The following is a 25,844-nucleotide window of genomic DNA, read 5'->3' on the forward strand; positions in this document are numbered from 1 at the left end:
ATTTTATTTTTTGGATATACCAGGAGAAGTTCCAGTAATCAGGTATTTATGCCCCAACTTGAGAACACCATGGAGAAAATGGGACAAAAGCTTTAAGTTTTGATTCTATCTTCCCACCAAACCCATGAGAAAGATCTACTCTGTGGGTCCTGTTTGTCTTGAGTCACAGATGCATCCTACAGACTATGCATTTGGGGTCTGTCCCCATGTTGTCTTTTAGTTATCCCAAGTAATCAGTGATATGCCCTTAGCGGCTCCCCCAATCAAGGGGGCTTATAGCTCTACTTGGTGGGCTTTAACCCATGTTCTGGAATAATACATCAAAAGGCCCATGCATTTGAAGGTGGTGAGGGGTGGAGTGAGGAATAGTACTTCTGTAAAATGATAACGAGGTACTTTCCTTCCTTGTGCAGGAAGTGTTGTATGCGTGTTATGACTAATCTGTGTGGATGTGGGGAGAGAACTATGGTAAGAGGCACAGGGCCTCTAAGATACCAAAAAAAGAGCAAGGCAATTCCCTTTCAGTCCCTGGCTTAGCTTGGAGAGGGCAGCAATAAGACTTTCTTATTAGCAGAAAGGGAGAGAGAAAACCTGGGACCTCAGCTTCTTACAGAAAGCTCAGGTCAGGCTAAGGAAGCAGGTCCTTGAAAAGGGCTTCAAACTTCAAATTCTGTTCCTAAAGTAAAGCTTTACCTAGCTTTTTTTCCTTCTTGAGTTACAATAATTGACATATTCCTCCATCTGCCAAGGCCCAGGTATGTGATGCAGGGTGTGATAAAGACCAGCGGTTCTCAACCTTTTTTGTACCAAGACCCATTTGTAAACGTCAATGGCCAGTCCTGACCCAGTGCCCCTTACTCCCAACCTGGCCCTTGCCCCCAGGTCCCCAGTGCAGGGTGTGGGTGAGTGGGGCAGCGTGGGGTGTGTGTAGGGCATGGGAGGCCCCAGGCAACCCCTTGCAGGCTGGAACTCTGCCAGCCTGCAAAGGAAAAGTTAAGATTTCCCACATTTTTTCTCCTTTAAAGGAGAATCCATTTTTCAAGTTTGTTGATTCATTTTTCAAGTTTGTTTCTGACCCTTTCATATATTCTTGCTACCCACTTTTGGGTCATGACCCACAGGTTGAGAAAAGCTGATAAAGATGAATAAGGACTTCCCAGGCCTAGCAGGTTCTCACCTTCAGCCCCTTTTCTACAGCAGTGTTGGTCCTCTGAGAATGCTTGTAAGTGTGTAAGGAATCTCAAGCAGAGAGGAATGTTCCACTCGAGAGTTAATTCTTACATGCTGCTCCAGACCTTTGTTGCTGTATCCTCAATGATACTAATATGGTTTATAAACATGAGTACACAGTATCATCTGTATTGATTTTATTGCTAGTGAAAACACAACAGCACAAATTTACCAGGGATGAAACGTTAGACAGAGTTTATATTTCCAAGCCTTTCGCTGAGATTGAGGTATTTATCCAGTTTTCATAAACTGACTGCAGTAATTTTTTCGTGTAGGTGATTGGCCATTCCAAGTACAAAGAGTCCCAAAGAATTGCAGTCTTCCTGAGCATGCAAGATGAAATCCAGACAGAAGACATCATTAAGGACATTTTTAATCAGGGCAAAGAGTGTTTCATTCCACAGTACAAGCCCCAGAGCAACCACATGGATATGCTAAAGTTAGCATCAGTTGAAGAAATTTCTTCACTTCCTGTGACATCCTGGAATATCCTTCAGCCGAGTGATGATGACATACGGGAAGAAGCTTTGTCTGGGGGTGAGTGTTTTCTTTTGCTAACCTCAGTCCAACAATTAATCTCACTGAGCAAGAGTAATTTGGTGGTTAGTGGAGGTTAGCTAAAGGCAAAGGCAAACTGGTTTCTGGTTCTGGAAGTTGTAGAACTTTCAGGGTGGTGTCCATAGGTGTAAATGAGAGTGCTTTTAGAATCCTAAATCCTACAAATTGTTCTCCATGAATAAATCTCAGTGATTTAAAACACCAGTTTTATGCTTTTGGCTTTTCATAAGATAGTGTTAAAGTCAGTTTAGAGGTCAATATACAATTCTAGCCAGTGCTAATTTTACTGTCATTTATCCTTCTAAATCAAAACCAGCTCCTCAACCTGATGTCTGCTTGCTTATAAATCTAAACATACCTGTTGCCTGTGTTCATGTTCCTTCTGTGTTTGTTTTCTTTAACTATTCTAGTGGACATCTTCACAGAGTATTCACAGATTTTTTAAAGAGTATTCATTTAAAAAAATGCATAATTCATGCTCAGAATCTGAGTTTGAGCTGTGCTTATCTAGGGTCTGGACACATGAACAACTATGCTGTTTTACTGATGTTCATTTATTGATGTATGCTGGAAGGTAGGGGTAGGATTCAGAGTGGCTTAGCAAATTGGAGGATTTGAAAAAATTAGATTGAAAAATTAGACTGAAGAAATGTCATGAGGTTCAACAAGGACAAATGCAAAGTCCTGCTCTTAGGACGTAAGAATCCCATGCATCGGTACAGCTTGGAGACAGAATGGCTAGGCTGGGGGCCACTTGGAGTTACCGTGGACAATAAGCTGGATATGAGTTAACCATGTGACCTTATTGCCAAGAAGACTAACAGCATGCTGGGTTGCATTAGTAGGAAACTAAGATAAGCTAAGGAGATTAGTAAGAGAGACACTGGGGACTTGGAGCCTCAATGAGATGGGAGTCTAGGATGGGTGGTTGTTCCTTAAGGAAACAATCCTCCGAGCTCAGAGGGAGTCAGTCCCAACACTAACCAAAGGGGGCAAGAGTGCTGAAAAGCCCCCTTGGCTCAGTGAGAGCATCCTGGAGGGCCTGAAGGCAAAAAAGGTGGCATACAATCAGTGGAAGCAAGGGGCTATCACCAAGGAGGATTACACCTTTGTTGCTCGTGATTGCAGGGAGGCAGTTAGGAAGGCCAAGGCAGAGATGGAACTAGGGCTGGCAACCAGAATTAAGGATAACAAAAAGTCCTTTTGCAAATATGTAAGGAGTAAGAAGAAGGCACCAGGTAACGTGGGGCCCCTACAGGACAGGCTTGGCAATCTGGTGATTGCAGCAAAGGAAAAAACTGATCTCTTCAACGAGTTCTTTGCCTCCATATTTCTGAGCAGGGACTGGGACAACTCCTCCACTAGAATTACAGACAGGCTCAGTGGACACAATGCCATGCCTAGGGTCAGGGACGATCTAGTCAGGGAACTTCTGGAGGGGCTGGACATGTTTAAATCAGCAGACCCGGATGCTCTTCATCTGAGGGTACTGAGGGAATTGGCGGCAGTCATAGCAGGGCCCCTGGCACAGCTATATGAGCACTTGTGGTGCTCTGACCAGGTCCCAAAGGACTGGAAAAGGGTCAGTGTGGTCCTCATTTACAAGAAGGGGAAAAAGGAGGACCTGGGTAACTATAGGCCAGTTAGTCTCACCTTGGTCCTTGGGAAGATCTTTGAGAAAATGATCAAGGTGCACATCTGGGGGGGGCAGCATGGGAGGTAATGCTCAGGGGCAACCAACATGGGTTCACTGCAGGCAGATCCTGCCTGACTGACCTTGTTTCCTTTTATGACCAGGTCACAAAGTCCTTGGATGCGGGTGTTGAGGTGGATGTAGTCTACCTGGACTTCAAGAAGGTCTTCGACATTGTTTCTCACCAGATGCTCATAAAAAAAACTAGGTGACTGCGGCATTGATGCCTACACAGTCATATGAGTGGCAAATTGGCTTGATGGTAGCACCCAGAGAGTGGTGGTAAATGGGTTGTTTTCGACTTGGAGGGATGTGGGCAGTGGAGTTCCCCAGGGCTCGGTCCTCGGGCCTGCGCTATTCAAGATCTTTATCAGAGACTTGGAGGTGGGCATGTCCAAATTCACTGATGACACAAAGATGTGGGGAGAAGTGGGCACACTGGAGGGGAGGGACAGAATCCAGCTAGATCTAGACAGGTTACAGAGGTGGGTGGATGAGAATAGAATTAATTCAATGCAGACAAGTGCAAGGTGCTGCATCTAGGGAGAAGGAACCTGCAACATACCTAGAGGCTGGGGAACTCCCTTCTCAACAACACAGTGGCTGAAAGGGATCTCAGAGTCATTGCTGACTCCAGGATGGACATGAGCCGCCAATGCGAGGAAGTGGTCAGTAAGGCTAACCACACCTTGTTGTGCATCTACAGATGCATCACAGGCAGGTCCAGGGAGGTGATCCTTCCCCTCTGCAGCAGTGGTCAGGCCACAGTTGGAGTCCTGTGTCCAGTTCTGGGTGCCGCACTTCAAGAGGGATGTGGCTAACCTTGAGAGGGTCCAGAGGAGGGCCACTCACCTGGTCAGGAGGCAGCAGGCCAGGCCCTACAAAGATAGATTAAAGGGCCTGAACTTATTCAGCCTCCACAAGAGAAGACTGAGAGGGGATCTGGTGGCCATCTATAAACTCACCAGGTGGGACCAGCAGAAAATAGGTGAGGCTCTGATTCCCTGAGCACCACCTGGGATAACAAGGAATAAAAGCCACAAATTGGTTGAGAGTAAGTTCAGGCTTGATATCAGGAGGCATTACTTTACGGTTAGGGCTGCCAGGCTCTGGAATGGGCTCCCAAGGGAGATGGCCCTTTCCCCTAACTTGGGGGTCTTCAAGACAAGGTTGGATAGCGATCTGAGTGGGGTATTATGATCCCAGCACTCGTTCCTGCCCAGGGCAGGGAGCCAGATTCTGTGATCTGTTCAAGTCCCTTCTGACCCTAGAAACTAGGAAACTATGAAAGTTGCCAGCAGATTGGGGGAAGTAATTATTCCCCTTTATTCAGCACTGGTCAGGCCACATCTGGAGAACTGTGTCCAGTTTTGGGTCCCTCACTACAGAAAGGATGTGGACAAGTTGGAGAGAGTCCAACAGAGGGTGACAAAAATGGTTAGAGGGCTGGGGCACATGATTTATGAGGAGAGGCTGAGGGAACGGGGCTTATTTAATCTGAAGAAGAGAAGACTGAGGGGGGATATGATAGCAGCCTCTAACTACCTGAAGGGTGGTTCCAACAGAGGATGGAGCTGCACTGTTGTTAGTGGTGACAGATGGCAGAACAAGGAACAATGGTCTCAAGTTGCAGCAGGGGAAGTTTAGGTTAGATATTAGGAAAAACCCTTTCAATAGGAGGGTGGTGAAGCACTGGAATGCGTTACCTAGAGAGGTGGAATCTCCATCCTTGGAGGTTTTTAAGGCCTGGCTCAACAAAGCCTTGGCTGGGATGATTTAATTGGGGATGGTCCTACTTTGGGCTGGGGTTTGGACTAGCTGACCCCCTGAGGTCACTGCCAACCCTAATTTTCTATGATTCTATCTGAATCCTTTGTCTGCTTATGGTCCACATTAAGTAGAATTTAAATCAGTGTTGCTTATCTTGAATGAACACATACCCCAGTATGTTTTACGTAAGTTTTCTATGCCAGCATAAATTACAATGGGATGATACACAGACAGAAATGTAGCCATTTTATGGTAGTTGCACACAATACGGATAATGGTATTTAACAGGCCTCTAGAATCAATGTAACCTGAACCAGTCAAGTTTTACTCCTGATTCTTTCAGGGCCAAGTCTTCATCCGTTCAGGAGAAGTAACCTTGTGGTTTGTGGTTTTTATCATCTGTCTACTACTTTTTCCCCCCTGTAAACTCAGTTATGCTGGTATAAGTGTGTTATATATGTCCTCACTCAAGGTTAAGTCACGGTAGTGTAGTTGCACTTACTGTGAGATGGGAGTGGACAGATGAAATGGGTACAATGGATCAGCCTATATGCTATCTCAAACAATAGTTTGGATGCTGAAGTATGAAATCTACATGGAACTATTCAACTGTTACTTGCTTCCCTAAAGTGTGTCTAATGAATTACCATTTTATACATCAGCAGATTTAGGGACTTCTGATAGCGACCCTTAAAATTGCCAAAGTTCTATTAATTCAGCTTAGTTCAGCCACTTGGGACAAGCTACACGATGCATGATGAAATACAGTTAGCGGCATTTAACAGGCCTCTAGGAGACAACAGAAAGGGAAGACAGGAACATCTTGGGTGAAATTTAGCTAGAAAGGGGGCTACACAAGAACCACTGCAGCCCTTGTAGAAGAAGCCTGTCAAGGAAGACTTGCAATATGGCAGGGGCAGAGATCCAAGATGTTTTTTCACATGAATCTCCTGCCTCATGTTTAAAGTAACACTGAGGTAGTAGAATGGAGCTGGGCACATGTTTTTTCAAGTTTCAATATTTTGATGAATTGAACTGAAAGAAATTGTTCCTCTTTTTCCAACTAACTTTAATAGCAACATATATACACACTGCTTCTGGCACTTGGACTTTTTCCTCAACCTTCCTATGCTTGACCTCCATGGCACTATATTTCTATCTGTGTGTGACATCTTCAGATGATTCAGTAGTTCTCCTATTCACAGGGTGGAAGGACAGACATCCTTCCTCTTTCCCTGAATAACTTTTGGAAGTCTGGTAAGGGCATTTAGACCCTGATGCTGTTGCCTGATGAAACACAAACCAGACAGACCACTCCCAGCAGAAACAAGGACAATGCTTCTGCAAAATGCTGTTGCCATATTTTTCAATCTTCAGTACATTGGTTGGAACACAGGCTGCTTTGCTGCTACCCATATCCTTCTTGTTGGAATTATGCATGTATGAATCATTTATCTCCATAATTTTATCAAATACTGTGGTGATCTAAGGCATTTACATTGTTATGGATAGCTAACATGATGTTATAGTAGCAATGTTCCCATTGCTTGCATAAATTGTGATGTAATTTCTAAGAAATACCCTGCAGGTACATAAATAAGTTATGTTACCACTGACTACATCCATTTTACATGTCCAAAAACTCAGGTCTAGATGATCTATAAAAAAAATTTCCTTCTTACAAGTCTGGTTCCTGTGAAGGATGGCTTCATATCTATTCTGTGTGGAGTGTTCATAGTTCTTGGGTATGGTTTACAGGTTATATATTGTACATAGAGATACTTCTGTTGTTAAAGCCCTTTGTAAAATCAGTATTGTTCTATTTACATCTTGACAGCACAATGTATTACACACATTATTGACACAGATCATAGCAGTTTCTCTGGTGGAAGTCTTTCATCCTCTTTACCACGTATGAATGACACCATCCATTTGTCACTTGAAGTGTTGCTGTCTTGGCCATTGTAAGTACTAAGCAACATAATGAGGAAAGGTGAAAAAGCTCATCCTTTGTGGTAAGCATATGTGTACAATGCATGACTTGGTCCATTTCTAGTCAGACCTATTCCATGTTAGTACAAAGACTTTGAGATGCATCTGCACTGACATTTTCCATGCTCCTTTTTGGAACAATCCAGGAGTATAATCTCTTCCCAATACATGCCAATTTATATGTGCAAATCTCTAACCACCATGCGTAAAATATGCACTGAAGGGAGCCATTACACTGTGTGTTACTTGCTCTAACTATTAATTTGGTTTAAAGTCCATCTGGATTACAGTGGCTGGCTGAACAGCAGCCCATGGTAGAAATCTGTTTCATGACTTTAGGAGGAATAAACCGGATAAAGCAAAAGCTCTTGTATATAGACATACAAGTGACAAAGGACAAAAGAATGTTTCCTTATCAGCTTTCATGTCCTTGTGTTTTAGTGTAGTCCAGTGAATTAAGCCCTGGACTGGGAGTGATGAGAGACAATTCTGTTCCATTTTGCCACTGATCTTCTGTGGAAACTAGGGAATGTGACTTGATTCCTCTACTTTGTTTTTCCTTATCTGTAAATTGGCATAATGTTACTTACCCACTGGGATAGGTCGTCCATGCCTCTTTTTGTTGGTACTACCCAGTCTACTCCACCTCCTACTTATTGCCTGCCATAATTTTGATGGTAACCAGTGTGTGTTTAGAGGGAGGCTGCCCTTGAGAAAGGGATAGTCCTTTTCTGGGTACCCTAGGACTATTATCATGGCCTCCCAGCCAGTCCCTAGCTAGCCCATACCTGACTGGTGGTTCCCCATCTGGCCCTTTGTAGGGACTCTTTTTCTCTTTCTCTTTTTTCTACCCAGAATCAATACAGGGCCCCTCAGGCCCCACCCCTTGTTTGAGCTTCAGCCTTTTCAACTTCAGCCCTCTTTCTCTGGCTGAGACCCTATGGCTCAGGTCCATTATTTCGGGCCCTGGATCTCTAGGCCTCAATGGAGGGTACTTGCTGCTTGTGGTCTTCTCCACCTCTACAGCCACTTCCAGTCCTCCAGTATAAAACTAAAACAAAAAAATGCAAGCAACTGCTTTAAACTCCAACTGTCAAAGCCCCTCCTCTGAGTTGTCATACCACTGCCAAGCCACCTCCCAGCTCTCTCGGTCTCTCAGCCCTTGGAGTACTTGCCACAGCCTGCAGCTCCCACTCCCCACCAGCCTGAGCTGTCAGGAGCTCCTCTTCCTGCAGAGTTCGGGGCTGTGCTGCCTCTGCCTCAGGGGCCCAGGCTTATATCCTGGGCTTCCCCCCTTCTAGCCAGGTGCTGTCCTGATTGGCGGTAGGTATATCCCTTTAGCCTCCAGAGAAGCTTACTGTTATTTCTCGGGCTAAATTGTAGTGGTGTCCTTGCTGCCTAACCAGACAGCTAGCTTCACCATATGCACTTGCAGTTTATGGGTTTCTAGCTGCCTACTCCCATGCAGCTAGCTCATAATCTGCTCTCTTCCCCCACCTGGGAGCATCCTTTTTTCCCTACAAGACTCACAAGTTTGAGTCCTGGGAGGAGTCTTCTCCTTTCTTGTCTCCCTCTGCTGTGCAAAGGTAACAGGGTTTGGGTTCCCTGTTACACCTGCTATTGTAAAAGTGCTGTGAGATTTAAGGATGAAAATTGCTAGATAAAAGATAAGTTGTTATTATTGTCAGTGGGTGCATCTACACGAGATGCTTCGAGCATAGTAGACTAATTCTACTATGTATTAACACAGTGGGCAAAACCTGTGCTAATGCACAGCAGTATTAGTCTACTGTGCATTAGCATCATCAAAAAAGCAGGTGCTGGTGCTCATGTGCAGTAATGCTGATAATGGCACATTTATGTAGTACATGTAATTACAGGTACCAAATGTACCTTAATTACGGTTCATTAATGAACGTGTAGATGTACCCAGTATGACTTAAGAACCCTTATCAGTGTTGATATCACTGGATATGTTTATATTTGTGTGCACCTCTTTTGAAGACTTGCACATCAGAAAATATATATATATATTATGCATTTTATTTCATCTTAAGCTTGTGTCTTATGGTGTTTTATTTTCAATATTTTTCCATTGATCTCAGTGGGATCCTGTGGCTTCTTTATGCTCTTCAAAGTCAGGCTTGTGGCTGAATATGGGCTTAGGGATGTTACAATATCTTGGCTCCTAGACATTAATCCTGAATAGTCATTAACAAACACAGACAGACTGATAGTTGAGGTAGGCATCATACATTATAGATATGTTTTAAATGATTCAGTTGAGGGAGAGTTTAAATATACAAAGGACAATTAGGCATTTGGCTTCCACTTGATTTCTGTGTGTGTGTGGGTGTGTGTAAAGCATTCAAGCTAAGAGATGCCAGCATTCAAGTGTAGCCACCTTGTGTTTGCATGTCTGTTGATGTGATAGTGTACATTTTTGTCCATAGGACCCCTGCCTCATTCATCACCTAGATTGGCTGATGTTTACTTTAGGAGCAGCTATTCAGTTTTTTTTTTCTCCTCCTTGTTCAGTGTACAGCCCAAGGCTGTATTCAGTGCACACTAAGCCTTATGGGCTTTTCTGTGCTATTCATCTCCAGTATCTGAGCTTTCCACAAATGTGAACAGGAGTTTGCTGGAGCAGAGGAATGGTGAGATTTGGGAATCTTGGGTTTCATTCCTCATTATACTGTCAGTCTCCTTGCCTAGGCAGTCCAGGTCTCCTGTCCTTGAGATCACTAACCCATAGAAGTTAGGAACAGACATTACAGAAGAGCCCTTTTAAGTTTGGTAGTCTGGTTTGTGTGCTCGGTTGTTCTGTTAGGAATGGCACCTGCAGAGCCTGGGTGGGGTTTTGGAAGCTGTGAAAAGCACAAGCATGATCACTGGGATCTTCAGAGATTCTCATCATTGAATATGAACAAGTGTCTACTGAGTCTATGCAAACTACAGTTTTTCCAGAGTTTATAACTTGGACAATTTTAGGTGGGTTTTAATGAAGATGGCAAAGGCACATTCTTGACACAAAGGCCACCTTCTTGTCATATTAAGTCTCTGCTCCAAAGCACTGAGGCACTAGATCTTTTCAAAGGAATGCCCCTCCCTTCCCCCCCCCGTCTTATTCTGGGAAACAAGTGAACTCTTTTGGCTGGCGTTTTCCACCCAAAAAAATAAAAAGTCAGCCTGAGGCAGACACCTGGCATGAAAAATTTCAGCCTATTCAGATAAAATGGTCCAAAAACAATTCAGATAAAGTTGGCAAACTTAGAAGCAACTAGAAATCCACAGGGTCTGCTGATGAGAAGTGCTGAGCAGTCTGAAGAATGGTTAGTATCATCAGCCTTCTCTATACATTACACGCTGTCTCTCTTGACCAGTAGTTCTCAACCACGTTAGACTCCAAGCACCCGTTGGAAAATATCAGCTTTAAAATTTTTCTCTCTCATTTTTTTAATGCCAGAAAATACTCAGAAAGACCACAACAGGTCAGAATGTGTTTAACACTATGCATTCCTGTTTGCAGTCTCTGGGTTTATCTGGGTTATCCACTGTGGCACCCTGGTTGAGAATCACTGCAGTAGGCAGACAGATGTGCATAGCATATACAGCTATGAATATCCCATTATAACATACTATAACTATATTCCTGTAAATACCTGTGTATATACACATAGGGGTGTGTATCTATTTTAATAAATACTTTATCTCAATAGTTATTTAATAAATTAAGAATGGACTCTTAATCTTAAATGCATATTATTATTCAATAATTAGGTCCAAAAGTTTCAGAATTCTCTGTACTGGCAACTTGAATGACTTGTTACCTAATTAGCGGTGCACCGATAGCTATTTTGGGTGCCGATACTGATAGCTGATTTTTAAGGAGGCATATTGGCCAATACTGATCCGATTTCTGATACAGCTGCATGCAGCTGGTAAGTCCATTGTGGTGGAAAGGGAGGGTGGAGGGAAGGGACACGGGGAGGCAGATCAACACCCCCTGCGCTCCCTGGATGAGTGATGGCTCCGTCTGGCATCCCGCCTCAGCAGGACAGCGTCTGCCCCTGCTCCACTTCCTTACCGTGGGGGGCGTTGATCTGCCCTGCCATGCCCCTTCCCTCCTCCCTCCCCTTCCAGCACAACGGACTTACCAGCTGCACGCAGCTCTCCATGCTGCCTGGCTGTGCTCCTCATTGCCTGTGTGCTGAGCTGTGCCTGCGCACATGCATGAGCATTTATTGGCCAAATTATCGGTTGCATCGGGCTGATTTCCAATACAGCCAATTTTTTTATATCAGTGCCGATCTGATCCTGGACCACTGTATCAGTACACCTCTATACCTAATAATTGCAAAATTAATATTGTATCCTCAAAATGCTTACAAGCAATTTGCTAGCTAATAAATATACAACATACAAAAAAATCAGACAGACTATGAAAGTACCAAGATACATTCTCGTCAGCTTATCTTTACATTGCTTCTTTGTCACCTGTCTTTTGCCAGTCCTTTGTCTTTTATTTTTTCTTAAGACCTTCAGGTTTGGGCTGCACCTTTAGAAGTCCTAGAACAGTTTGGGCAGTTTTGTAACATATAATTTTAACGTATTCGTGCTGGGAGGACACAGGAAACTTAGTTTATTGCTGGTATATTGGGGCTATGCACACTAGTTACTATGACCCCATTGAAAGGAAAATGGCTGGATACTTCTCATTTACAATTGCACCAACCCATTTGTAACTACTTTGAAATTATTGCTGGTGGGTCATTAGCCCCGTATTAGCCTCTGTCACTGGGAACTGCCCTGCAGAAATATTTTTTAGCCACAAATGGTTTGTTCCAGCCACCTTTACACTCCTGCTACTTATTTATACTTTCAAAATGCCACACTCACCACTTTCACAACTTTGAGGGCTAAGATCAGCTGAGAATTTTAGCAGCTTAATATTATAGAGACCTTTTAGCACTGGGATACCTGGAATGGTTATCTATCCTGACTGTATTACGCTGAGGTTGAAAATGAAAAGTGGCATTTTTCTAAAATGTAAGACGTTGAATTTAAAAAACAAACAAACAACCTATGCACCAGAGATACAAGGATTTTGAAATACAAAGCACATAAGGGGGTTTAAAAAATAGAAAATGACAAAAAGGGAAAGCACTGTAACTGGGAGCAAAGTAAATATCTTAATATGTCACTTCAGATCCATTAATTGTTTTATATCAATATATGAAGGTAGAAGAGTGATTTATAGAACAATATGAATAATTTTGAGATAAGATGCATAGTTATAGTACCTTGGAGGTTCCTGGAACAGTTTTAAATAAGATGTGTTCAGATTGCCAGAGAAATGGAATGTAGATATGTTGGAAGCAATGATATTAAATATCACTGCAAAGTGGAAAAACAGAAAATGCTCCAAACAAGACTGTAAAGTGATTGAAGGCACTATTAGATTTTCTTCCCCTCTGGGAGACTTGATTAAAACTTACAGTATAATATATGTCAAGGAATAGATTATAATTTAAAATCTCTTTGCACTGGTCATAAAAAAGCACAGCCGAGACCACGCCATGAAACAAAATTGAAAATCAAGGCTTAGTTCTTAATGTAATTTATTTTTTAATGAAATGATTTAAAGTTTGGAATGAACTTCTACTTGAAGACAATGAGCCGTAGGATTGTGATATGCATAAGAAGAGCAAATTCAGTGCTAGTGAGGCATGAACATTCCAGCCTGAGTTCTCTGGTGGAGAGATACCATTTCCTTCATAACAGAGGAAGTACCACCCTGAGTGGAGCTAGTGGTCCATCTAATTCCTGCTTCAGAGACTCACTCACAGAGATTCCTGCCACTTACTCTGTGGCAAGAAGTTCCACAGAGTATACCCCTGCAATAACGCAGCCATAGGGGAAATTTGTTTCTAACCCTTCATCAGTCAACAAGTGGCTTATTCCCTGAAAGACAAAGCTGTTCCTTTCTTGCTTTAAGTAACCATGAGTGCTCTTATCATCATGGGTGACTGATGCCTCCTGAGTCTGGGGGGCCACCAGCAGGACAATACTAGGGTGGGGGGGTCCCCCAGCAGCCAGTTGAACCAATCTCAGGGGTGGCATGAGTGCTCTCTGTGCCCCCTACCAGCTGGAGCACTCGCTCTCAGGGGGAGCACCAGCACTCTCAGGGGGGGCTCATGCCCCCCCATGTCTCCCCTCTACGCATTGCCTATGCTTATCATTCCTTTAAGTGTTTAATTTAGTTATATTTAATTGTACTAAGCTCTTATGTTAGTATTACCTGGTGGCAAAGAGTTCCATGGGTTGATTTGGTATGCTTTATAGCAAACGTATATTTTACTTGATCAGTTTTAAATTTGAGGATACTCTAAGGCAGCAAATTTCCATTCCGAGAGGGCAGATATGATGATCTGGTTGACCTTCCCTAAAGCACTCATTATTCCTTTATGGTAATATCATTTCATCATATGCTGCTATCATGTTGTATCCTGTGCAAACTAAACCGTTCAATATTTTCCTCCTCCTCCTATATGGACATTTTCTTGGCTCTCTAATTTTTTTCCTGCTGGAATTATTTTTGTAATGTTTTCAGACGTCATCTTCTGAATTCCTTCTGTGAAAGTAGGAATTACATATCACTTAATTCTACACTGAATTGAACCAAAAGTATTTTGCAGTGAGACTGATGTAGTAAATACCTCTGGAATATTAGCCTATGAAAGAAGATAGACCCAAGTACAGACCATCAAAAAGCCTGAGGCTGAATCAGTTCAGTCTTCTCAGGTTAGTCTAAGCTGCACAGACTGAACCGATAAGCAAGTGAACAGACATTTACCTTCAATTCTGGAAATGTAGCCACATGCCTGAAGTGGCCCAGGCCAGAAGCAGGGGAGCACAGTTCCCTGCTGGGCTGGAGCAGACAGCATGGATCAAAGCTAGGCTGCCCACCCTGCAAAGCAGGGTTTGTGGGAGAGGTGCAAAGCGTGCTGGGGACTGTGGGTTAACTTGAATCTAGAGGGGACCTGGGACAGAAGTTCAATAAATTGATTTAATGTAGATGTGTTAAGTCTGATACTACATCCATCCATGTTTATCTTAAATCACTTTCAAAATGTCCAAAACCAATTTATGTACACTGAACTTCTTTTGTGTTACAGATTTGAATGGGCTTCTGATCACTTATACTGGTTTAAGTGTCGTTTCTGTCCCTAGCCCTAAAGTTCCTTAAGGCTTTAAAAGGTTGCTTTATTTTGTAACCATTCTGAAGTGTTGCATTGGCATTTGCCTTATGGCATATGTCTTTGTTAGGACACCCAGAAAGATTACTTCTTCCACAATCAATTGAAGTTTAAAGAAAGTGAAAAGAGCATAGTAAAAGGCTTCAGATTCCCTGTAAGTGGCACTGAAGTGTTTTATTTCCAAGAGGGTTTATTTGACAATAATATGAACAGAAACTCTGTTATTTTCTTGGTGCTGTTTCCTAAATACTGGAGTCTTTCAAAAGAAAATAACACGTTAGCTTCTGTTCCAGAATATGGCCTGGGACCTATGTCAAAGTAGCAGGGGAGAAACATTAACATGTCAGTACCGTTGTTCATCAGGCCAATTTAAACAGAGTGATTTGCTCTTCACCCTTTTTCTGCTGAAAAATTGGTTTTGATTGTGATTTTTGGAGGAAATGTAAAGTCTGGAAAGGGAGCAGAGCAGAGCTTGTATCCTTCTTTGTCCCCAGAAAAGGATGATACACATAACAATAGTGGATGTTGACCCACTTTGCCCACTCTGGCCACTGGCATATCCTAACCTGGACACAGACAGACCATTAAATCACAGAATCATAGAACATTAGGGTTGGAAGGGATCTCAGGAGGTCACATGTAGTCCAATCTCCTGCTTAAAGCAGGACCAGCCCCAGCTAGATCATCCCAGCCAGAGCTTTGTCTAGCCAGGTTTTGAAAACCCCCAAGGATGGAGATTTTACCACCTCTCTGGGAAACCTATTCCAGTGTTTTACTACACTCTATCACGGAGTGGGATCCTAGTGGTGGCCATGATCTCCTGTAGCGCCCCCTACCGTGCCAAGTTTACTTTAAAGCACCCTCATTCTCGCCTGCCACGTCTTGATCTTGTAAATATATATATAAGATGGTGGCTGCCTCTTGTATTCTTGGACACAGTTCTACTCCTGTGCATTAGCCCTGTTACACTAATGGGTGTTGCTGCACCCCAGCCTTATGGGCTATGCGTGGCTCCAACCGCCCCTTTACTACTCCCCAAGCCTCGCTGATATCCCAGATGTTGTTCGGACTGTCTGGCTCTCTGCGCTCTCTCTGGCGCTTGGGCTTTCTGTGGCCCTCGTCTCGCAGCTGCGCCCCCTTTGCTCTGGGGCTTCTCACGCTGTGGTGGGCTCAGGTGACCATAGCCATGCCTGGCCCCAGTTCTCCTCCTTGGGGGTCTCAAACCCCCCCACAGATGGGCTCAGGTGGCCATAGCTGTGCCTGGCCCTTTGCTCTAGGGCTGGGGCCTGCACCCCCAAAATGCTGTGCCCTCACTGGCGCTGGAGTCAGTACCCCCAAATGCTGTGCCTTATCTGGCACCTTTCTTGCTGCCCCTCTCTTTGGGGCTAGTGTTCCCACACCACCATGGGCCCCCAGTGAGGCCTCCTCCAACTCCTAATAGCCTCACCCAAACCACTGGTTGTAAACAGCAAACAGAAACTCAAGCCTCTTGGCTACAACATAAATTTGAGCCACTTGGCTATAACATTAGTTCCGCCACATCAGGGGTGCTCTATCCCTCCCCCAGTCTCACAGCTATACCTGCAGTCTAGCCTCTCCTCTTTGGTCAGTCTGGCAGAGCTCCTTCCTCTACAGCTGCTAGCAGGGAACTCCCTGCTTGGCCTCAGCCCTGGGGTTTATATAGGGGCCAGGCCCTGCCCCTTCCTGTCAGCTGACTTCTACTGGTTGCCCTGGCAACCCTCAGCTGGGCTCCTTACTTGCTGCTCCACAATTAGCAGGCATCTCAGCGCCCTGCTACACCCTCCTAGTGAGAAAATTCTTCCTAATATCTAACCTAAACTTCCCTTGCTGCAAATTGAGACTGTTGCCCTAGACCACTAGACCAGACTGGGGAACTCCCTTCTCGTCAGTACAGAGGCAGAAAAGGATCTGGGAGTCATCACTGATGCCAAGCTGAACATGAGCCGGCAGTGAGGGGACACGGTCAGGAAGGCCAACCGCACCTTTGTCATGCATCCACAGATGCATCTCGAGCAGGTCCAAGGAGGTGATCCCTCCCCCTCCATGGGACACTGGTCAGGCCACAGCTGGAGTACTGCGTCCAGGTCTGGGCGCGGCACTTCAGGAGGGATGTGGACAACATGGAGAGGGTCCAGAGGACGGCCACTCGCATGATCAGGGGGCAGCAGGGCAGGCCCTATGAGGAGAGGCTACGGGACCTGAACCTGTTCAGCCTCCACAAGAGAAGGCTGAGGGGGGATCTAGTGGCTTGTTACAAACTGGTCAGAGGGGACCAGCAGGCACTGGGGGAGTCCCAGTTCCCCCGAGCACTGCCAGGAGTGACTAGGAATAACGGTCACAAGCTGGCAGAGGGTAGATTCAGGCTAGATATCAGGAGGCGCTACTTCACTGTCAGGGCGGCTAGGAGCTGGAACCAACTTCCAAGAGAAGTGGTGCTGGCCCCTACCCTGGGGGTCTTTAAGCACCTTGCTGGGGTTGTTTGACCCCAGTACTCTTTCCTGCCCATGGCAGAGGGTAGGCCTTGATCTACTCAGGTCTCTGCCAACCCTACCAGCTATGAAACTATGAAATATCTAGTGTGATAAGATCTTTTTTCTCAGCCCATTTAATCTCATTCTGTCTGCTGAGAGGTAGGCCATGCGGTGATCCTGTTAATTTGCAGCACATTTCTATTCATCTATCCTGGGTGCTAGGAGAGTCCTAGACTCCTGGAGGAGGACTCCTGACCTCCCAAGCACAGAATGGCAGTGCAGCTGCTGTACCATGTAAGGTTATCACTCAGCGTTGGCACGGCTCAGTTATTCCAGCTTGTGCGGACTGCAGTTTCTTTGTGTATGTGTGATGCAAACGTGTTTCCTTGGGATGAGAGGGAGATTTGCCAAACTAACATATTTGTTCTCCAAAGTGCTGTGAAGAGATTTCACCGGCAGGTGTCAGTATGCTATAGATTTACTAGTGTGAACTGGTGTCATTTTTGCTGTGTCCTGTAATTAAAATCTCACTTAGGCATTGCAATCACACACGGAGATCAAATGTTCCAGCCTAATGTCTCAAAAAATCAGCCATCAGGGGAATGTGGGTAGCAAGCCCAAGGATGATAACTTTTCTGAAGCGGCTCCCCTGTAAAAGGTTTGTTTGTAAGAAACCATTGCGCTCAAAGCAGCAGCAATTCTCTGAGCCATGGTGATGATAAAACATGTCTGACATGTACAGCAGCAGTGCTGTCACCTGCAAACAAGCCAACTGTACATGCATAATAAACCCTGGCATGTAAATATTCCTCACTTTTCTATCCTGTGGACTAGCTCTTTCACAGCAGTTATGTTTAGGAGCTTGAGGAGAAATTAATGCCTTACATCATACTTGTTTATATTTTATGGGCAATTCAGCTGTATTTTTATAATTGGGTACCTATTGTCAGGGAGGGCTGGCTCAGCCATGAAATAAACATATTGACAGTAACACTGACTGGATGATCCCCATAGCTACCTAGATCTGCCACCTTCTAATCCTTTTAACTGATTTTAAAATGAACAAATAATAATGCAGAGAAGGAAAATGGTGGTGACACAATAAATGTGCGTGCTCACACACACAAGGTGTACATTTTTAAATTTGATTAACCAGAAATACAAATATAACTAATCAGGCCTTAACAAAGCCCATGCACAAGATCCTAATCTGCTTGTCATAACAATCCCAGCATTAGCCCTTCAAAATGTCCAGGCAAAAGTTCCTGTAAGCAGAAGATTTAGCAGTCAGCATTTGCTGATATAACAAAATGTATCAGTGTGCTGCAGGGTTGTGGTTACACAGGTTTGTCCTCCACCCCAGGCACGTGTACATGTTCATTAATGTGCCGTGCCTACTGTGCATTACATTTAGTACTTGCAAAAGGAAGTACTAAATAAATACACAGTAGGCTGCCCTCTTGCACATTAGTGCGAACACATGCTTTTTTGGTGACAGTTAATGCACAGTAGACTAAGACTACAGCGCATTAGTGTAACAGCACGGTTTTTGCCATGACTGTAATGCACAGTCAATCAGTCTACTGTGCATTAAGCATCTTGAGTAGATGTGCCCACTTTGGAGTTACCCTTCAAGGTACTTTGCTGGTTTAGCACTGCATTTTGCCCCAGGTGCAAACCCTTGGAGCCAGAAAGCTGTCACTACCAATGTTTTCCTGATTAAGCTGTTCTAACATCTCTGCTCAGGACCGCAGGAACAAATAACTCACCTGTCAGAGGAAGAAAGAAATATTAAGGCAAATAAGCAAAACATTCCTAAGCAACGCTTTCCGCTATGTTCTGGTTGGCAGTGAGTGAGAAAGGCTGGCCTTCCATGGTGCACACTGTATTAACAATGCTAGAAGGATAAAAAAAAATCTTCCAGTTTATATTTCTGCCGGCCTCGACATTCTGCAGGTTCACAGCGAGACACGAGAAACTTTGGATCTGAATTCTCACATAGCTTAAATCATAAGTGAAATGAGCATGATAGTTTAAGCCAAACCCCGAATGCAGTCTTTTCCACACATGAAAGAATGAGAGTTTTAACACTTGGTCTGAACCTGACATCACCAGAATTCCCCATCCCAAATAAAAGGGCATTTACTGGTAGGGTTGATTAGGAATGTCTGAGCAGTGCTGACACGTATTGTGCTTTTCTCCAATCAGGGCTGCGAATCTCTCACCTCTATCAGCACAAAATTAACAAGGTTTTTTTTTAAACAGAAAACAAAATGGAGTTAGGATGTTAACTTGATCTTAGCATAATGGAACAGAAGCTGAACAAAGTGTGTTATTATTAGTTGAGGCTTTATTAACAGGCAAAGTATTGCCACACATTTGCTTTAAATCTGAATGGCTGATGGTGATCACGCAGCATCGCCGGGAGAGGAATAAATATTTTATTAAGCCATAGTTCAGAAGGGCAAGCATGAGTTGTGAAGACAAATGTTTCATGCTGACACAAAACATTGACATGGATGAGTAGACGGATAAAAGCTGAGTTGCTCAGTGCCAGTTTGTAGATTCTGCTGAGTATCCTGTTTTCTGCAAAATATGTTATTGAAGTAATAACAAAAGATATTTAACTCACTCCAAGTCATTGCATTGGATGAATAAACCCTTGGGGACGCTGAATGTATAAAGGCATAATATTCCATTGGGTTCTTATTGAATTCTACTGCTTAGTAACAATGTAAATGCATGACTTCACCAGCTCTTGGGCAAGGTCTTGCCTGTACTGGAATCAATGTAATTCCATTGTGGGGGAAGGAGATAGGGCCTCCAGGGAGCATGCCTTGTAAGATTTGGAGCCCACCTGTTTCAGAGATCTCAGGGGCACAGTTGGTCTAATAAAAAAAAGAGAGCTGGGGTAAAGGACTATAGATCCCATGTGATGTGAACCCCTGCCATCCCTAGCTGCACAAGGAGTGGGGCCTGAGCGTCATGGTAGTAACTCTGGTCTGAAGTTGTACTAGCATCAGTAAGCAGTAATGCAGTGGTTCTGCACCCAAGATCCAAGCCATTCTTCCCCACCCCACCTCCAAGAAACTCTCTCACCTACTGTGCAGTGGGCTTTAGGGAGATGTGGAGCTGGAGTGATTACAACTTTCAGGACTCTAGAACCCAGTATGCTGCTTAGCTTTGTCAATAAATAAAATGCCAATGAACCGATGGGGAGAATACAGACCAGAACAGCATGCACAACAGTTGGGCCTTGCTAAGAGCAGCAGGAGGCATTAGGTCATCTAGCACTTCTTGCTCAGTTAGGCCCCAATTCAACAAAGCATCTAAACATATGCTTATGTCCTATTAAAGAAAATGGGACTTCAGCAGGTGCTTAAAGACCTGATCTAAAGCCAACTGAGTTCAATGGAAAACTCCTATTGACTTCAATGGGCATTGGATAGATGTCTTTATTAAATGGGTTCCCACACAGCTTTAGTGAGCTCAGTCAAGGTCTTGATATTTAACAGTTCTGATTCTGAGCTGCTGTTCCTTATTGGGACGTGCTGGGTAAAACATAGGTGTCTCTTGGGACTTCATACCTAAGAAACAAATGTGCATTCATAGCTGGAATAATTACCATGATTATTAACACAATAAATAACCCCTGCCAAGGTGCTTTGAATCCTGCACAATTAAAAGCAATTACAATATCACTCATCTGCAGGGAAAGGAAATTAAATAATCATCATTTAAAATGAGCTTGGGTTTTTTCTGTGCAATCAAATATGAGTTTTAAGCCCATCACATGAATGTATTTACTGCCATAAGGGTACTATGCTAGGACGTGCTCTAGAAAAGTTGGTAAGGAAAGTTGCTTAAAAAAATAAACAAACCTATGATAGAAGATAAAAGACCCAACTGATTTTTTCTGGAAACTGTGTAAGTAACTTGTTTGTTATATTTCACCCGTGGTTTGTTATGTCGCCTCAGCCAAGTAGAATCAGTGGAGCTGGGGCTGATTTAGCGCAGTTGAGGACCTGCCCCTTTTGTATTTTACTGCTTGCCATTTCCAGGGCAGCAAGGATTCATGCTGAGATTCTGGTATTGATTTTTTAGCGCTGTACCACAAGAGCTCACATGAGTTATTGGAGTGGAATTTTCTTTCTGTTTAGGGGATGGTTTCTGCTTTTCAGCAGACTGGCTGGGGAAAAGTTGAGAAACATAATTGTTTATGTCTGTGTAATCACTTGCATTACTGGAAGAAGTCAGGGTAATTGGTTCTGAATGAATGGCTTTTTTTCAAATTGCTTATCAATTGCAGCAAGGGGTAATGTTTTTTGTCTCCTCGCTCATTAGATTCAGGAGACAACAATACCTGGGATGCTGGTGTTCATAAACAACACCTCTCCCAGGGGTAAAAATATACATTATAGGACATGAGTCCCAGGCACAGTGTCCTCTAAGAGCGTAGCACAGGGTTTCCTGCCTATGGATCCTTCAGGTTGTCATCAGTATAGATTGCTTTAACTATTTGCATTTCCTGCCTATCATTTAGCCTGGAGAGCAGACAGATGGTTTCCTCTGAAAGTGATCCATACCATCCCTGGAGCAGTTTCCCGGTCAGGATGGTGGGGCTGCTTTTTCACCATTGATTTCAACAGGCACAGAATTTGGTCCTGTAATGAGCAGATATTTCCTTTACTTTGTAGGCTCAGTTAGTTCAAACTCAAAGAAGGGAAAGAGCAAACTCTGCAGTACCAGAGACTCTGCATGTTTAAAGATTTCCACCAGAGCCCAGGAGCCAAAGGCTTTATCTGAAATTGAAAGCTGGAGCATTGGAGTTATTAATAACTGCAGCAGCCATGCTGATGGTGAATGGCCCATTGCAAGGAAAAGGGCCCTTAGCCAAGCACCATTGTTACTTGTCAAATAAGGTAATAGATATTTAGTTAAGTATATTATTATGAATTTATGGGCATTGTAGCTTTGACTCCTCAGTCAAGAACCAGGATTCCCTTGTGACAAATGCTGTACAAAAGTAGAACAAAATGACGATACCTACATTCTAAGGAGATGGAATTAATAAAAAAAGAGCAAAGAGCATCTGTACAAAGTTTGGTTGGGATTGCAGAGCACTGCAGCATCAGGGGGCTGTGGGTCAGGAGTGACAGGCATCAGAAGAGATGGAGGGGGCTGCAGGTTGGGAGTGAGGGGTACCAGCATGGCCCAGGAGGCAGGGTGTTGTGGGTTGGGAGTGAGGGACACTGGCAGGGCCAGGAGGGGCTGTGGCTTCGGACTGAGGGGCAATGGAATGGGCAGGGACAGAGCACTGGCATATCACTGCCCCTGCCCCCCAATCGTATAAGCCGCTCCCCTGACAGGTGTCCTCTTTTTTTGGAACTGGAAATATGGTAACCCTAATTTAACATCTCCATTTATTTGTTAGCAATGGGGATGCCATTGATAGCTTGATCTTAGGTAAATTTTTCAAAAACACCTAAGGGACTTACAGACCTTTGTCTCATTTTCAGAAGTGACTTTGAGCTGGTCTCCATGCAGAAGCTATTACAGAGTAAGCCAGGGCATGATTTTCTAACCCTAGGTTTCCAGATCTAGACAGTCTATGCAAGAGGCAAGGATTTCTTAGGGTGATGTCTTTTATTGGACCAACTATGTAGTTGGGATAAAATTAGATGAGATTTCAGATGTCGGGCATTCTCTCTCAGGTCTCTGATTATAGAAAGCTAGACTCAGCAAGTTAAGCATGGCATAGGTGAGGGGCTGAGAGAAATTCTCAAGTGCAGCAGACACACAATTAACAAAAGAAAACACACTGAGTACCGAGAGATCAAGGCATATCAAAAGAGAGAATTGGGGAGTCAGTCTCATCTTCCTTATGTGGGAAGTATTTAGGAGTTGGATACATTATAATGAGGCATAAATCCAATATCAGTGTTTAGTCCTTGGTTCTTAGTATCTAGCAAGCTTCTGATTTTTTGTTCCCAAGTTTGCCTTTTAAAGGTATTGGATAGATTTCCCTTGAGCACAAGGATAGTGAGATCAGAGACAGAATGGTTGTTCTGTGAGTAGTGTACTCCTAATGGTGAGTGTATGTCTCTGCCATTTATATTTTTCTGTGAGAGTTCATTCTCTTGTGTAGTTGTGAAGTGCAAAGTGGCAGACTTGACTATCACAGCTCACTTTGTGGGGACTTTCCCCACATAAAAAAGCCTTTGGCATGTGAGAGCTGGACTTGGATGGGGGCTAGGGAGAGAAGTTACGCATAAAATTGTTTAAATCATGAGAAACTGGTTTAAACCTGTAACAGAACAGAAGCTTAGTGCACATAAACTAGTTTAAAAATGGCTGAAAGTGTTTTAAGATAAACCTGGTTGAATGTAGTATCAAACTTAACTGATTTGGGTCAAAGTGGTTTATGAAACTTCTGTCCCAGAAGCCTTCCTGGTTTTAGTTAAATCAGAGTCCCCCAGCATCCCAGCATGCTTTCCAGCTGTGGGCTGTGCTGTGCTGTCTACTCCAGCAATGAAGGGTTGGAGTGTGGGGGTGGGAGGCAGGGATTGCCCCCCCCAGCAAACCCCAGCCGGGGCCTGGAGCCAGGAAGGGTGGTTAAACTTCCCTTCTCCCACGTACAGAGCTGCCTGCCCTGCCCTACTCTGCCCTGCTAAAATCTTACTGCTGGCTGTGACTGTGGACTACAAGTCCCAGAGGCACCTGGAAGCAGGAAGAGGAAGTGATGAGCAACCCTGCCGAGTCCTGCTGCTGTGATCCTGGACTGCAAATCCCAGAGACCTTGGGGGCAGCAAGAAGAGGAAGTGAACACATGGCCCATGCTGTCTATGTACTAGAGAGCCATGCTCTAGCACAGGGGTAGGCAACGTTTTTTGGCCGAAGTGCCGGAAAAACCACAATGTTTACCTTGGAAGGTGCTGGAGTACGGACATGGTGGATCCCCGAGCAGTTGTTTGCAGCCTTCTGGCTGCAGCCAGCACACAGAGCCTGGTCTGCCTGCAGCAGGGCTTGCAGCCTCCCAGCTGCCTGCTGGGAACAGTCTGGGCTTTGTGGCTGGCAGCAGCTGCTTAGAGCCCAGCTGGTGGTGGTGGGCTGAGTAAAATGGCCTTGTATGCCATGCTCGGCACACGTGCCAGGGGTTGCTGACCCCTGCTCTAGCACTTCCCAGCTTCTGGCCTGAGGCACTGCAGGCATGTAGCTACATTTCTGGAATCAGAAGTGAATGTTCGTCCAGTTGTTTCTTAGTTTAATCTCTATAGCTTAGACTAACCTGCAAAGACTGAATCAATTCAACCTTGGGCTTTTTGACTGTCTGTACTTAGCCTGAAAGTCATTGATGTGTCTAAGGACCAGACTCTTAAAAGGTGCTGGTGCACCTAAATCTCTTTAGAAATTTGACTGCAAGCCATTTCTGAAAATGAGACTTAGGATGTGCTAAGCAAGTAAGGTGCCAAACTCCAGTTAAGTTTCTTACTTTAAGAGTCTACACTCAGGCCCATGAGCAATTTAAGCATGCTTTAAAATGTCACTATGTGAATCTTTTGCCAAAGTTGAGGGAGAAAATAAATGATAAAAAAGAAAGATTTTCAGCCTCCAACAGAGGATGCCAAGGCTTAGCCAGCTCCCAGCCTTCAATGTTAGAATCTTCTCCAGCCTTGTCTGCAGCCATTAACATACACTATGTGCCACAAAGATGGATGCTTTTAAAGTTAAGGGCAATTGGTTAAATTAATATGTCTTTCTCTGCAAGCCACATAAGAATCAAGCAGTTTTCACTTCCTTTTTCTCTTCTGAGGAGTGAAGTTTTAGAACTAGCATGTGGATTCTTTTTCTGTGAGCCTTGCCACCCAGCTAAGCTGTTTAGCTCAGAGATGGGAGTAACCTTTCTCTGCTGGTGGACAGCCTCCAAAAGGCAGTAAGCATGAGGCAGCTTTGTAAAGGCTGATTGTAAAGGCATCAGCTGGTTTGGTGTTGCTGGCAGTGTTCATTACATGGCAAGGGGATTCTCTCTCAGGAAGAGGTTTAACCGCAGAAGGAAAGGTTTCTCCCTGGACCCTGATTGCTGCCTGCCCTCTGGTGATCCTGAGCTAAGAAGATTTGTGTGTAGTGAGCATGAATGTTAGCAGTTCACACATAGAGCTGCAGGAGATGCTGCAACTCCACCTCTACATGGCTCTTTAGGTGAGTTCATAGAGTATTTCCTCCCTCCCACTCCCCATGGGCTAAGTATAGGTCAGACCTGCAGCAGCTGAGGAGTTAAGGTATTTTTCTGTTCCAACACATCCAGGGATATATGAAGCCCCAAGGAGGTCAGGGAAAGACAGGAAGAGTTATAACAGCTTTGTTCTCCATATACTGGACTGCCTGCAGAGGGGAAATAAGCTGTGTTACACATAGGGGCACAATAGGGCAAGTGGCTTCTGCTTGCCTGGGAGCACTGGAGAGTTCCCATGCACCCTCACTTTGTGGGGACTTTCCCACATAGAAAAGCCTTTGGCACATGAGAGCTGGACTTGCGTTGAAGGGCTAGGGACAGAAGTGACATATATACCAGTATAAGTGATTGGAAATGGGTTCAGATTTGTAACACAACAGAAGTTCAGTGTACACAAGCCACTTTCAAAATGGCTGAAACTGGTTTAAGATAAATTTGGATGGATGTAGTATCAGACTGAACTGGTTAAATTACTGAACTCGGGTACCAGCTCCCCTCCAGATTTAAGTTAACTCACAGTCCCCCAGCCTCCCAAGATGCTTTGTGCCTCCCCCGTAAATCCCACCCCCTCAAAGGGTGGGCAGGCTAGGCTTGGCCCAAGTTTTCTGTTCCAGCTC

At 44.3% G+C, this 25,844-nt stretch overlaps 1 protein-coding gene across 2 annotated transcripts in view; it reads left to right on the forward strand.

The window, feature by feature from the left end:
• MTHFS (5,10-methenyltetrahydrofolate synthetase (5-formyltetrahydrofolate cyclo-ligase)) overlaps positions 1-25,844 on the forward strand; it is a 37,593-nt gene that overhangs the window by 6,048 nt on the left and 5,701 nt on the right. For both annotated transcript variants that reach the window (XM_019533713.1, XM_019533714.1), the window contains exon 2: positions 1,506-1,767. In XM_019533713.1, coding sequence (XP_019389258.1) covers positions 1,560-1,767 — 208 coding nt within the window. In that variant the 5' untranslated portion in view covers positions 1,506-1,559. The remainder of the gene's footprint in view (positions 1-1,505; positions 1,768-25,844) is intronic.

The sequence above is a fragment of the Crocodylus porosus genome, unplaced genomic scaffold (assembly GCF_001723895.1).
Source record: "Crocodylus porosus isolate Cpor-Errol unplaced genomic scaffold, CroPor_comp1, whole genome shotgun sequence".
In the NCBI taxonomy this organism is placed as follows: Eukaryota; Metazoa; Chordata; order Crocodylia; family Crocodylidae; genus Crocodylus; species Crocodylus porosus.